Raw genomic sequence first — 13038 nt, forward strand, 5'->3', positions numbered from 1 at the left:
CGCTCCTTACGTGCTTTTCCACGTCGCTGCCGATTTCCTTGCTCAGCCGTATGTACTCGTGCACCGGCCCGTTCAAGATCGTGTCAAACGCCACCACATAGGGCGCGTCAGCTGGGAGGGGGAAACGGCAGAGACACACAAGAGGCCACAGGGAGAAGGCAGGAGGGAGAGGAGGAAATGGGAATGCGGAGTATATTACACAGTCAAAAGGAGATAGGGTTTTGCACGGTAGGGCGTGGCGAAGATGGCGAACAAAGAACAAGGAACGTTGGCTGAACTTCGGACATGCAGCCCACACGCCCCGTAGAATAGACGCTAAAATGGGCCACCGAGTAAATAGCTTAGGCCAGTGAAACACGGCACACGAGAGTCTCTGCCAAAAGCGTACAGTTCACGGACGTAAAAATATTCAAAGAATGTGAGCGTCACTCTTTCACATTGCAAAAAAACAACGCTGAAAAATAAACACGTACCAAATTATTTGAAGAATCTATTTTTTTTACAAACACATCGATATGCTTTTCAGAATCAAATATGTATACAGAACAGCACCTCCTCCCCTTACCTTGAAGATCTGCCATTTTAGCAAAGTATGGCTAGCGGGAGGCGTCGTCTCGGCAGGCTGCGAAGCGTACCACTGGCGGGCGCGCACTGTCTGTCGTCTCACCTATTGCCAAAGCATTCGTCACTGGGCGCGGCACCTAATCGCACCGCGGGTTCCCATAGGCCAATCCGCTCGCAAGCACGGCATTTGTTGGTTACTTATTTTCAGACGCAAATTGTTTCCCCCCGCCGAACAGGTTACGCTTTACAATGCAGCTGTGTTAACAGCGACAAATGAAAAAAGGCCGGCCATATTCATTACCAACGCAAATGCTTTCGACAAAAGGAGCAATTGTCATAATCTTGTTCAGCAAAGAGCTATACAGAACAAAGCATACGGGGTAGTCTTACAACGCATTCATTTGTATTTTTTTTTATCGTAAACCGATCTTCGCTTTGTGGCACGCGGCCACATGCAATGTTTGCTTGCAAACCAAACCGGCCAGTTCTGCAGCCCACGAACCCGTAGGAACGCAATGATGTAACAAACTCCTCCACAGCCAATCAACAACACACACACAAGCACCGACGACGACCAACGCAGCCGCACAACTGGGAGCAACCGCGGGGAGCCACTGGCAGCGTCTTCAAGCGCGGAGGGCGATGGACGTCGTCTAAATGCACGCCTCACCTGCGCCGACACCGCCGGCGCTTCCTCCTGCCACACCGGAGTGGAGCGCCACCTGCTCCAGCCGAGCGGTCACCTTCTCCAGCCGATTCACGAGTCCGTCCAGCTGCGCCATCCTGCCACGGAGCCGCCTACTGTGGATAGGAAGGAAACGGCGCGATGGTAAGCGGCCGCTGGCAGCGGCAGGCGTGGCAGCGGTGGGTATGTGTACAACGGCGGGTGCAAAAGATACTCATTAAAAGTGATTGGGCCAAACGTCCTCATTGCAGCACGTTCCTGGGCAAAAAGTTCTGAGACTTGGTAAATAATAATCATCGCAATAGCTACGTTTAAGCCTTTGCCAATCCACTGCTGAATGAAGGGCTCCCCCCATGCCGTGTCAGTCATGGGGTTTCTTTGACCATACTTCACTTTGGTCAGTGTGGGTTAGTAAAGGGGAGGGGGGGGCATCACTCACCACTCTTAGCCGTGGCTGCATCGTCGTGCACACACCACTGCGCATCGTCATAGTACAAACATACCAAACCTGTGGCATACATTTGCCTAGTTTCGTGTCAACGCACCTCCGATTACCAAGGTTGGCTATGTACGGTGCGAAAGAAGTTCAAGACATACAACGCGACCTCGTGTATCCTGCATATAACATAACACGAGAATATTAACAACTAACATGTGCCCTTTCAGTCGACCTGCTGCAGTGAAATGGATTTTTTTTCTACGGAAAAGTCAGTGCGCTAATGCTTTTTTAACCTCCGATAAGCGGTATAATGCACAGTATTTCACTTTCCGTTGTAGTTTTTACGTTTTTCTTTAAAAAGCTTCAGGGCTTTATGACACCGCATCTTCTTCGAGTATTCACCGCTGTGCAATTGACATTTTAACTCGTATTGATTTCCTTGTAACCCCAGGTATCCCATGAAAAAAGCAATTTGTGGTATCAATCGGCTCTCACCCGGTTGAGAATTCACGTAACTTGGCAGTCAAAATGCTCGTCCCATTTTTTTTGTCAATTGGCGTACAATGTATAAAAATACACACACATTAAACCCGTGCCTCATCGCTTTACCGTTCAAGAACCTATTCCAGGCGACCGATGATTCATTTAATACTGCCGTGAAGGTTAGAAAGAAGTAGAGTTGTCCTGTACAGTCTATTACCCAACAAGGCGTGACTCTGTAAACCGCAATTTTTTCCTATCTGATGGGAAGTGAACGCGGTGTTCCGCTCAAATGAGTTGGGTTGTGGGGGCTAAGGGTCCCTCTTCAAATAGCCCCGGGCCAGTAATGAACATTCCACATTCCTGTGGTGGGAGCGAGTCGTTCCCTATCATAGGTGAAACTGTTGTTCGGTTCGCATATTGCGATAAATATTTTAAAGTAATATTTTAAAAAAACGTTCTTAAAAACACGCTTTTATGAAATGCACGAGTAATGGCAGAACTCCACGACTCCAGGAAGTGGCCCCGAAGCTTGCCATAACGTAAGGGGCCGTGGCCAATTACAGCCAACGTCAGTTGACTGTGGACAATTAGACCCAAGCCGAAACATAACATATAAAAAAGAATGTTAAAAAATGTATATTTTTTCAAAATTGTTATGATAGAATGTAGTATTGTCATCAGTATGACGTAAGTATACCAAGTTTGCAGTCGATACCACATTGGGAAGTGAGCTAAAATTTAGTTACAAGATTTGAGGATACAACGACAACAACAACAGAGTGAGTTAAAAGAAAGCGTGTAATAAAAAGAGACCCCTGCAGGAGGATAGAGGGATGATGGTTGAGTCTGACCCCTCCGCTGAGAATGTGAATTTGTAACCTCCCGATGCGGGAGCCGCGCCCTGTGACTGCTGCTCAACTGTTTTAAAACAATTACCGGTACAGTGTACTGCCAAGTTGGGTTTTTACGAATATCGGGGAAGCTGAAAACGCATGCGTCTACAAAGTCAAAATACACACGCAGCATAAACGTCTCCACAACGACGCACGCGAGCGAAAAGACAACTTTGAAATACACTCCCGCACACACAAACAAGCGCCACTAAGTGGTGTTTGTGCCAGGCTAGGTGCACTTTGCAAATACGGTGCACGCTAAAACACATGCAAGGAAAGATATTTCCCTATTCGTCCCAGAATTCTAGGGGAAACAGTCTTATCTTAAAAAGAGCTCGTAGTTTCCCCCAAAAATACCACACAACTTTCTAAACACACGACCAAACTTACATTATTGTAGTCTTTTATAATATAAAAGTAAAACTCGGCGAAAACCAACTGTACTCATTAAATGAGTAAGAAACCCTAGTTCCTCCAGGAAGTGATTTGCATCAAGCAAGAGCTTTTGAGTAATAATAATGCGTTCTACCCTGCGTTTACGACTTTACGTGAACGTGTTATTCAAACCGGCTGCGTTAGAATTTACATTCGCATCTCTTGACGCACTACAGATAACAACGTGGTAACATTCGATATCTTGGAAACAAAGTGGGGGGACAAGAGTAAACCATAGTTTATTTCCAGGAATTATGTGGGTTGTAACAGTGCTACTTAAGAGAAAAGACGAGAAAAGGATGGAAGGGAGATCAGAGGGACATTTACAGACCAGAGGGTCAATAGCCCAGCAACTATAAACTGCAACTTTCAAACAACTTATAACAATTGACGGCCCTAAAACCCACACGACCCTGGGCGAGCAAATATCCAATCTAAAAATACAATATAAACTAGTTATTATAGCCTCAGAGTAATGATATCAAACAAACAAGAGTAATGCAGGAAGAGGAATAGTATAATAGTTAGAGTAATGCGCAGCTTGCGCGAATAGTATCAGCATCTGCAATACTACGAATAATAACACAGTAACGCTATGAATAATATACTAATAACCGTAAGAATACACGTAAACGTTATTTACAGACTCAAATCACATTCAGAAGGCACGAGTGGTTATCAGTCTTCAGCCCTGCACGAACTATCCGAACCTAAATCCTTTACAACAACACAAAACAACTTACAATCGTTTTGAAACCAGTCGCAAATATTTACCAAAGTGGTTAAAGGAATTAATGCTGTTTAACAGATTGACGCGGGGGTAGTAGTGGTGGTGGGTTAGTGGCGACTCAAGCGAGCTCAGGCACCCGCCCTTCCGGCGTTCCATTTCCGCCTCCAAAGCCCCACCCGTCCTCGCCGATTCAAACATTTTAACATCTCCACAAGCAATACAACACGTTCACAACGTCTCTGCAAACTTGGCAGCATTGCAAAGCCAACTCCGTCCCTTCGACGGATTGCGTTTCGTCGGCTTAAGGTGGAGTGAGCGGCACCGCTGTGGGGAAGCCACGCCGCCTACCTCGCCCCAAAGCCCGGCAGCGGCCGCTAGGAAAAACGGGGAGGGCCCGTACGCCGGCTGCGGCCTACCGCGGGACCGTGACTTGCCGACGCACAGCGGCAATGCAGCTACAAGCACTCAGACGGCGCGCGCTGCCCTGCAAGGGCCGTGAAGATGCTGGGGGGGGGAGGGAGGGTTGTGTGTTAGAGATACCCCGCGTGAGGAAACTTTGCCCGACACAACCCGAGCTGCAGATATACCGTAAGGAGCAGAGTTCAGTTCGCCGATGCGCTTCCCCAGAATGCCTCCCGCACTACTTCCGCGTTCCGTATGAGAGGGTGGGGTAGGGCTATGGGGGGGAAGGGTGGGGCTATGGGGGGGAGGGGCTATGGGGGCAGGGGGGGTCATCGGGGGGAGCGGTGGCGCAGTGGTCAGCGCGCTACGGGACGAAACCCCATTCCTGCCAACCCCTTATCAGTTGCCCTCCGTTATTAGAGGCCGATTCAGACCTTGTTGGTCGCCGTTATAAATCTCAAGGTTCATCCGACAAAGTCCCATCACCGTGGAGAAACGCATAACAAATAGACGCAAGTTTGTATTGATGACCGCATTGAAACGGCTGTTCCATGTACAAGAATACGGTCGTAAACGGTACGGGTTGACACGGTATGGAACCCGGTGACCCGAGTTCGATTCCCGCTCACGGCAAAAGACCAGTGGCGAATATATGAACCTCTCCTGGGCTTCCCCTAGGTTGATTCAGCCTCATATAAGCACTGAACCCGGAGCGGTGTGTTACAGACATCAGCATTGGGGAGACAAAGGCGGGTGGGGTGTGGTGTTGGCCACCCACCACGTATTGTGCCGTGCTGGTCTTCATAGGTGCTCGCGAACAGCACTTGCCCTCGCAGCCTGTTGAAGGCTATACGGGGGGGGGATCTTCGTCTTTGTAATGAGTAAACCTGTGGTTAGGTTGTATCCCGAACCGCGACTTAAATTGCATACTTCCAAGGCCGCGTCACTCCGGGAGACCTGAGTTTGATTCCCGCTCACGCTATGCTTGAGCAGAAAGTCCACGTAAACATGGAACGTTGGTGCAAGGATTCATATTCTTAGGGTGTGTCGGTAAAGTCACGTAGGTAAAACATCAAAATTAATAAAAATAGAATAAAACAAAAATCACGACGTTTCGGAGGCAACACAAGTCTCCGTCATCAGGTGGGACCGTCACAGCCGAATTAGCTGCATCAAGTGAGGCAATGATTCAAGATGTAATCCCTTAAAAAGCAAGTTGAGGGGGAGGAGAGGGGGGAGCTCATCAGCTCCTCCGAAACGTCGTGATTTTTGTTTTATTTTATTTTTATTAATTTTGATGTTTTACCTACGTGACTTTACCGACACAACCTAAGAATATGAATCCTTGCACCAACGTTGGCTCAACATTGGCATGTTAACTGGGGTGGATTCTGGCCGATTCAGTCACGAGTGAATAACTGGTGCGGTGCAAAAATGTACGTACTGACACTGGTATCTCTTTTTTGCAGATCTTCCATCCAGAGGAATTTCGTCTCAACGGATTGTCACTTGGTAACGCAGTTGATGTGTCTGCAGGTATTAAGGAGGTGCATGTATTCAGCACCATGAATAGAAGCTATACATCAATGTTCTCATAATGTTCATGCTCATATGAATAGTTGGTTCTCTGGCATCGGAACATGCAGAGAAAGGAAAACAGTTGGCTCTTCCAATATTTGTACAGTGGAACAAATGAATAGCAATTGGTCGAACAACCCATTGCAGGACCCTCCTGAAAACAGTCTTGAGACTCAGTGTGGCTTTCCTCGATCTTCATCATCATCATCATCAACAGGCGTGACCAATCCACTTTTGGATAAAGGCCTCGGTCTTGTGAAGCATCGATCCATTTGGAACATGCTGATGAGCGGATTTTATCACTTAATTTCCACGCTGGATGTCCTCTCGAATGCGTTTCCCCACCTTTGGCTGCCACTCCGTCATGAGTCTTAACCACCGGCGATCGTCCGTACTAGCAGCGTGTCTTACTCAAGCCCACTTACATGTATTTTGTAAATGTCAATAAAACTACATCAATGTGTCCTTCCCGTAATTCCAAATATGTACCTCTGCATGCTTCTTTCCATACGCTGACAAAGATAATGGAATAAAATATTTGAAAAGTACGCCAAAAACAGCATAGAGGAGTATATACTTGTTCTTACACCGGTTCTACCAATTCCACAATCATTCGCACGAGCCTAATGGGGCTGTGCTCATCAACATTGGCTGTCCTGAGAACAGTGATGGAAATTCCACATTGCTACGGCAGAAACCAGTTTACCCAAATGAGAACCGCTGCTGAAATTCACGCACGTGAGGACTGTTTTTCGACATTTCTGGGGAAGGTGGACTGAATTATTTAATGGCCTCCAAAATAAGACTACATTTACTCCATTGGCCAACTGAACTTCCTGATTGAATGCATCGCAGGAGAATTTTGGGTAAAAGTTAATTTCCTCGTTCTAAGTGTGCATCTGACAGGAAACCAAAGTGCTCACAGAACAAACCACGCATGAGACGGAAGAGTATTGACCACACTTACACGCACAGCCAGTTCGTTCTACAGCTCATGCTAACTGCCATTTCCCCTCCCAAAATAATAAAGTCCTACTTCAGGACTAAACGTTCTGGAAATAGCCCCGGATATATGTTTGGTGCTGTGTGAAGTACTGTACCGATATGACATATGCCACCGTTTCACTGGCCGTGTCGACCACTCTGTCAATCCACTGCTGGATGAGGGCCTCCCCACACCACGTGGGTAGTGGGCTGTTATTTGATCATACTTCACCATGGTGGTCAGTGTGGGTTGAAGGTGGGTAACTCGCTACTGCGACCGACTTGCCATGAAGGTCCATTGTCCCAAACATCGATAATTATATCTCGATTTCATTTAAAGGCAGTGCTATTAACGAATGTGTTTGAGTTTTTTTGTTACTTTCCGGAAGCTTTACAGACATGATCTCAGCACGATCCATCAATCCTGTCTGGAGCCGGGTCCCGGGCTAAGAAGTGTTCTCCACCACGCCAGAAACAAGTCGACGCTTAGTTACCTGAAGGTGGATTGAGCCTCCCTTAGGTAGACTCAGCCGAAAATGAGTAGCACATGGTGTCAGCATTGGTCATCATTACCAATCCTGGGAAGACAAAGGCGGCGGGGTGTGGATGTTGTGGGTCACACCACCTCTTGTAACGTGATGGCCTGAACAGAGGTTCACCGGCTAAACTTTACAAACAACAACAATAACATTAATGTCATCGTTTTACCCAGGAAAGCCTCGTTGAGTTTCACGAGGGCCCCCCGCTGCATTGCGATGTTTGGCCAATTCCACCAACAAATGTGTGGCTCCGAGTGGGAGGAAACCAGAGGGGCAGGCAAAACCCCACCACAACACACGAGCAGGTCACACTGAAAGCTCCACACAGATTGATTCAGGAATCAAATTTTATAATGGCAACCGAGCATGACAAACATCCCATTAAAATAACGCTCGAGAAGGAAAATGCAATCAATTTGAAAAATACACCGGTGGAGCTGAGCCTTTCGTGTTTGACGCGTGATTGTGATATTAAACCACAAATTGGAACGCACACTTTTTTTTTATACCAATGAATATATTTATTAAAAAGATCGATAACCTTATTAACATACCTACTGTTAACAAACGTTAGTATGTGGAATATAGCATGAATGCTTGCACTATGCCTAACTCACATATACGTCGTGTGGAAGCGGGGCTGTGTAATTTCATAACTTAATGCTTTCATACATTATAAATGTTAATAGCCCCTAGCCAACAAGGAAATGGAAATGTTTTTGTTGTTGCAAAGACCTTTATGTCATCTTGTATATGACATACGATAATTGTAGGCAATTACCGTGGTAGTAGCGTAGCGATGATACAGTGGTTAGAGCAAAGCATCATAAACCCGGCCACCTGAGTTCGATTCCAGGCCAAGGTGAGTTTTAGTGGCGAATGACACCTGAAGCGGTGCTGAAGCCTCTATCTTCACCATCCATCGTGTGACCAGCGTGGTGAAGTATGGTCAAAAAAGCCCCATGATCAACATATCATTGAGAGGCTTTCACCCAGCAAGACAGTGACAGAGGGGCTATCAATAATGCATTGTTTCCATGGTGTAACGATGGTACTGTACTTACACATGACCACGTTAATAATACAATATAATAACATCACCTATGCTAACGTTTCTAATCTCCCGTCGTGTATTCATCCCACCACGGTCTAAACTCTATCAAGTGTATACACCTAATATTAACGCTCACACGCATTCACTCAACAGCCGCCGCTGTGACCACGTCTACCCATCATACAACGACAAAGGCCCCCCGTGTAGCCTAAACAGACTGTTGGGGCAAGTGCTGTTAGCGAGCACCTATGAAGGCCGGCACGGCACACACGAGGGGGTGGGTGGCCAACACCACGCCCGGCCGTCTTTGTCTCCCCAGTAGCGATGTTTACACATCACACCAGGTACTCATTTGAGGCTGAGTCGACCTAGGGGAGGCCCAGGACCGGTTCAGATAATCGTCACCGGTGGTGGCCGTGAGCGGGAATCGAACTCGGGACGCCAGGTTCGTAGCGCAGCGCGCTAACCACTACACTACCGCTCCCCACCCGTCATGCATACGTAGATCCACACACACACACCGTGCAAAGAAGGCATGTCATCGTATTTAACGGGCCCGAGTAATCTCCAACCACGGAGAACCGGTCACAATCTCTCCACGTTATTCCTCTTCAACCTAAAACAATCGCCTTTGTTCTGTAAGAGCACGTAGGGTTAATGCATACATCTCATTCGCGAATGTCAGCGATGGCTTAATAAAAATAACATGAAACAATAACACGCAGTGTCTGCTGGGAATGTTTTTTGAATTGCCCAGAGCTGGGGCTATAATACGATCATTTTAAGTAATCCATGACTCTACGACCTATCGGTTCGATTTAATCGGATAACATTCATGGTTGGGGAGAAAAAACAAAGTCACCCTTCAATTCCCACATGTGCCCCTGGATGGGAGGTGATGGGGCAGGCCTTGGTGACGTCATAGGCGTCATATAAATGCGTCACGCTAGGCGTGGCTTGCAGGTGGTTTCCCGCCTTCATACCTGTCAACCCATACGGTCTGCCCATATTCTTGTACAGGGAAATTGAGTTTTCAGGTCCATACGGCGTACAGCCGTTTCAATACGGGCACTTTTTTGTCCATTTGTTCGTGTTTCTCCCTTATGATGGGACTTTGTAGGATGAACGTTGAGATGTATAAGGGTACGGGGTGACCAATGAGGTCTGAATTGATCTGTAATAAGGTCGGGCACTGGTCAGGGGTTGACAGCGATGCGCCTTCAAGAAGCAGCGCGGCAGGACGGCCACCGCAAAAAATGGTCGATTCAAAATATTTCGTCGATTAACCAAATTCATCGTCCAAGCTCCAATGGAAACATGTAATTGTTCGCATGGCCTAACACACACACACGCGTTAAAATGTTATAAATCACAATGAAGGACGAGATGGAGCGATGAAAATCAGCTCGCGTGCACGTGCTGGGTTAGATCGTTACATCGTAGAACCGTGAGGGGTGGCGATGGCTTGGGGGGAGGTTTTCATTCAGCAGCGGAGTGATCTTCCTTGCTCATGATGATGAAGGTGATGATGACATACGCTACAGGATGCCCCGCACCTTCCGATTAGCACGGTGGCCTGCGTATGGTGCGAAAGAAGTTCGTACATACGTAAAGGTGTCATCCATTCGTGAACAATTACAGCAGTAGCCCGGTTTGCGTCGGGAATGCGTTCCTGAAAGGTGCGACGACGAATATCGAAACGACGTCAATCGAAGCGATGTACACAGGGTAGTCGTAGTGGGTGGTGGTGGTGGTGGAGGTGACGGATCACGAGAAAGGACGCGTGACGCTGTCAGCGACGTACTGTGGGGTTGAGACGAGGCAAATCGCCTCGTGGTGTTCATAATAAAGTGACGACGTACTTGCGAAACGAGGCAAAAGGGGGAGACGTTAATTGGGGTATTACTGGATTATTATTTTTAGGCGGCAGTTAGAACCGCACGGTTGCAATATTGGCAACACGTTTCTGGAAAAAACGTGAGGTTTTGTTGTTGTTAATTGAAGCTGGACAGCTCGTGTGATCTTGAACGTCACGGGACAAAAGCATTTGATACATCTGCCGACCTCGATGCGACGCGTATCGCCAAAGCCATGACGGACACGTGGAGGATTCGAGACGATGCTCATGAGATAAAATCTTCACACAATGCTACTCGGTGTGCGTGCACGAGTGTGTGTGTGTGTGTGCGCGTAGATGTATCGGTCGTGTAGCGGTAGTGTAGCTCTTATCACTTTGCGCTAAGAACCCGGTGACATAGAGTTCGATTCCCACTCACGGCCACCATCACCAGTGACGATTATCTGAACCAGTCCTGTGCCTACTCTAGGTCGACTCAGCCTCAAATGAGTACCTGGTGTGACGTGTAAACATCGCCATTCGGGAGACAAAGGCGGCCGGGCGTGGTACTGGCCAACCACCCCCTCGTGTGCCGTGCCGGCCTTCATAAGTGCCGGTTAACAGCACTTGCCCCAACAGTATGTTAAGGCTGTACGGGGGATCTTTGTCTTTGTTTTGTAAATGTATCGACCTGGTGCTCTAAGTGCTGTCTCATTATAATCCTTTAATAATGGATGGCACCATTATGGACATCTTTTAATGTTATATCCTCTATTTTTAATTTTCAGGTTTTTTTTTTGTATCGACATGTGGTGAGAAGCAGTCGGGCAGTTGTTTCGGCATCGTTCTGCACAACGAGCCTGACGCGCCGAGTTCAATCCCCAGCTACGAGCTGACATCGGTCCAGACGGCCGCAGAAAGGCATCTGCAAGCGTGCGATGCGGTGGCCACCGTCTGTGTGCAATGGCCAGCCAAAAGCCACTGTCGCTGCGAGGATGACCACCGGTAGTTCCCGTGATGATGGCTGATGCTCCTCGTCCGAGATCAGCGAAGAGTTGTGGTTCGTTTGTGGCAAGCGCTTTGTGTGTGCAATGATTAAGACTTGAGTTCGGTGTGCTTAGGGGCCGTCCATAAATGACGTCACGCGATTTTGGACGATTTTTGAACCCCCCCCCCTCGTCACACGTCGTCACAAAAAGTCAGACCCCCCCCCCCCCCCTCAAATATGACGTCACAAAGCTCTGCCCCCCCCCAAAAAAAGAAAACATGCTTCAAATCGCTTTAAACTATTGTCATTGTAGTGCGTATTTAATGTGGCGCTGTACTCTGATGTTGTAGGAGAAAACATTTATTACAAAATCTATTTAATTAAGTGGAACGTGTTGTCTATATTTATTTAAAGTTGCGCTTTTTGATGTAACCTCACATGTCTCAACCCCCCCCACCACCTCGTCACACATCGTCACAAATATCTGACCCCCCCCCCCAAGGTGCGTGACGTCATTTATGGACGGCCCCTTAGGTACGGTCAAACCACCCCTCTCGTGTCCGCCACGGCATGGGGCGGCCTCCGTCCAGCAGTGGACTGGCAATATCTTTCCTTTGCCCTTCAGACATCAACAGTTTCCCTGCGGAAATGCGCGCAGTTTGCTCAGAACAATCAATGAGCCAGACGCCTTTGCCAGCGTCACCCGTACGCGTGGGTTCAGGCGTGACAGACAGCCGGGAGATTACGGCTAGGTGCCAAAAAGAAAAAACAGCTAATCCGATATAAGCCAATTGCTTAATTGCAGCTCGTTTGATTAAGTCTCATTATCACACCAGTAGCCAAAACGCAAACATATTAAGCACCATTATCATTGATGTCATAATTACGTAACGACATTAATTATCCGGGACGGAGTGGTGGCGCGGTGATTAGCGCACTAACAGCAGTGGCGAGTGATCTCTGAGCCGGTCATCAAATTTAATTCGCTCCACTGCCAACTTTTATTTCACCAACCGGCACTGACCGGCGTGGTGAAGTATGGTCAAACGACCCCCCCCCCCCCACAACCCCCAAGACCGACACGGCGTGAAGAGGACTAGATTACAGATCTGGCTGCCGCCTGATGATGCCGGTTGTAATTACTGGCGAAACGTCGTCCTCAGATTGTAAATGTTGTGAATTTTCTCTCCAACACACCGGTGTGCTGTACTAGTGACGAACTGGCATGTTCTGTTTATGTGATAAACCCCTTACTAATTGTCTGTGTCGGGTGGTGGCGGGTTTTACGACACATTTATATTTACGCGATCTAACCCAAAAAACCTGTATTATGCATATTGGTCGCGAAAGCCTACGTGTTAAACTGACTTCATTAGAGTCCTGCTACCATTATTATTTTGACTTCATAACTGGGTCGTATGTCACTC

The 13038-nt window shown here is 47.7% G+C and overlaps 1 protein-coding gene and 1 long non-coding RNA gene across 6 annotated transcripts in view; one reads left to right on the forward strand and one right to left on the reverse strand.

Annotated features, from left to right (window-relative positions):
• Window positions 1–4908, reverse strand: part of LOC144722396 (adenylyl cyclase-associated protein 1-like) — a 32920-nt gene extending 28012 nt beyond the window's left edge. Inside the window, exons 1-3 of one of the 5 annotated variants that reach the window (XM_078600633.1) lie at window positions 4817–4908; window positions 1235–1365; window positions 11–111 (exon numbers count right to left, since the gene is read on the reverse strand). In XM_078600633.1, the coding sequence (XP_078456759.1) occupies window positions 11–111; window positions 1235–1346 (213 nt within the window). In that variant the 5' untranslated portion in view covers window positions 1347–1365; window positions 4817–4908. Of the gene's footprint in view, window positions 1–10; window positions 112–565; window positions 694–1234; window positions 1366–4242; window positions 4366–4769 lie in introns of those variants that run through there. The other 4 variants (XM_078600635.1, XM_078600634.1, XM_078600632.1 and 1 more) reach the window with 4 other exon arrangements.
• LOC144722397 (uncharacterized) lies at window positions 652–6769 on the forward strand. Its single transcript, XR_013586045.1, has 2 exons — window positions 652–1393; window positions 6101–6769. It is a non-coding gene; the product is annotated as an uncharacterized LOC144722397 (long non-coding RNA).
• The last annotated feature ends 6269 nt before the right edge of the window (window positions 6770–13038 follow it).

This window comes from Lampetra planeri, chromosome 14 (genome assembly GCF_965212315.1).
Source record: "Lampetra planeri chromosome 14, kcLamPlan1.2.h2, whole genome shotgun sequence".
Classification (NCBI taxonomy): Eukaryota; Metazoa; Chordata; class Hyperoartia; order Petromyzontiformes; family Petromyzontidae; genus Lampetra; species Lampetra planeri.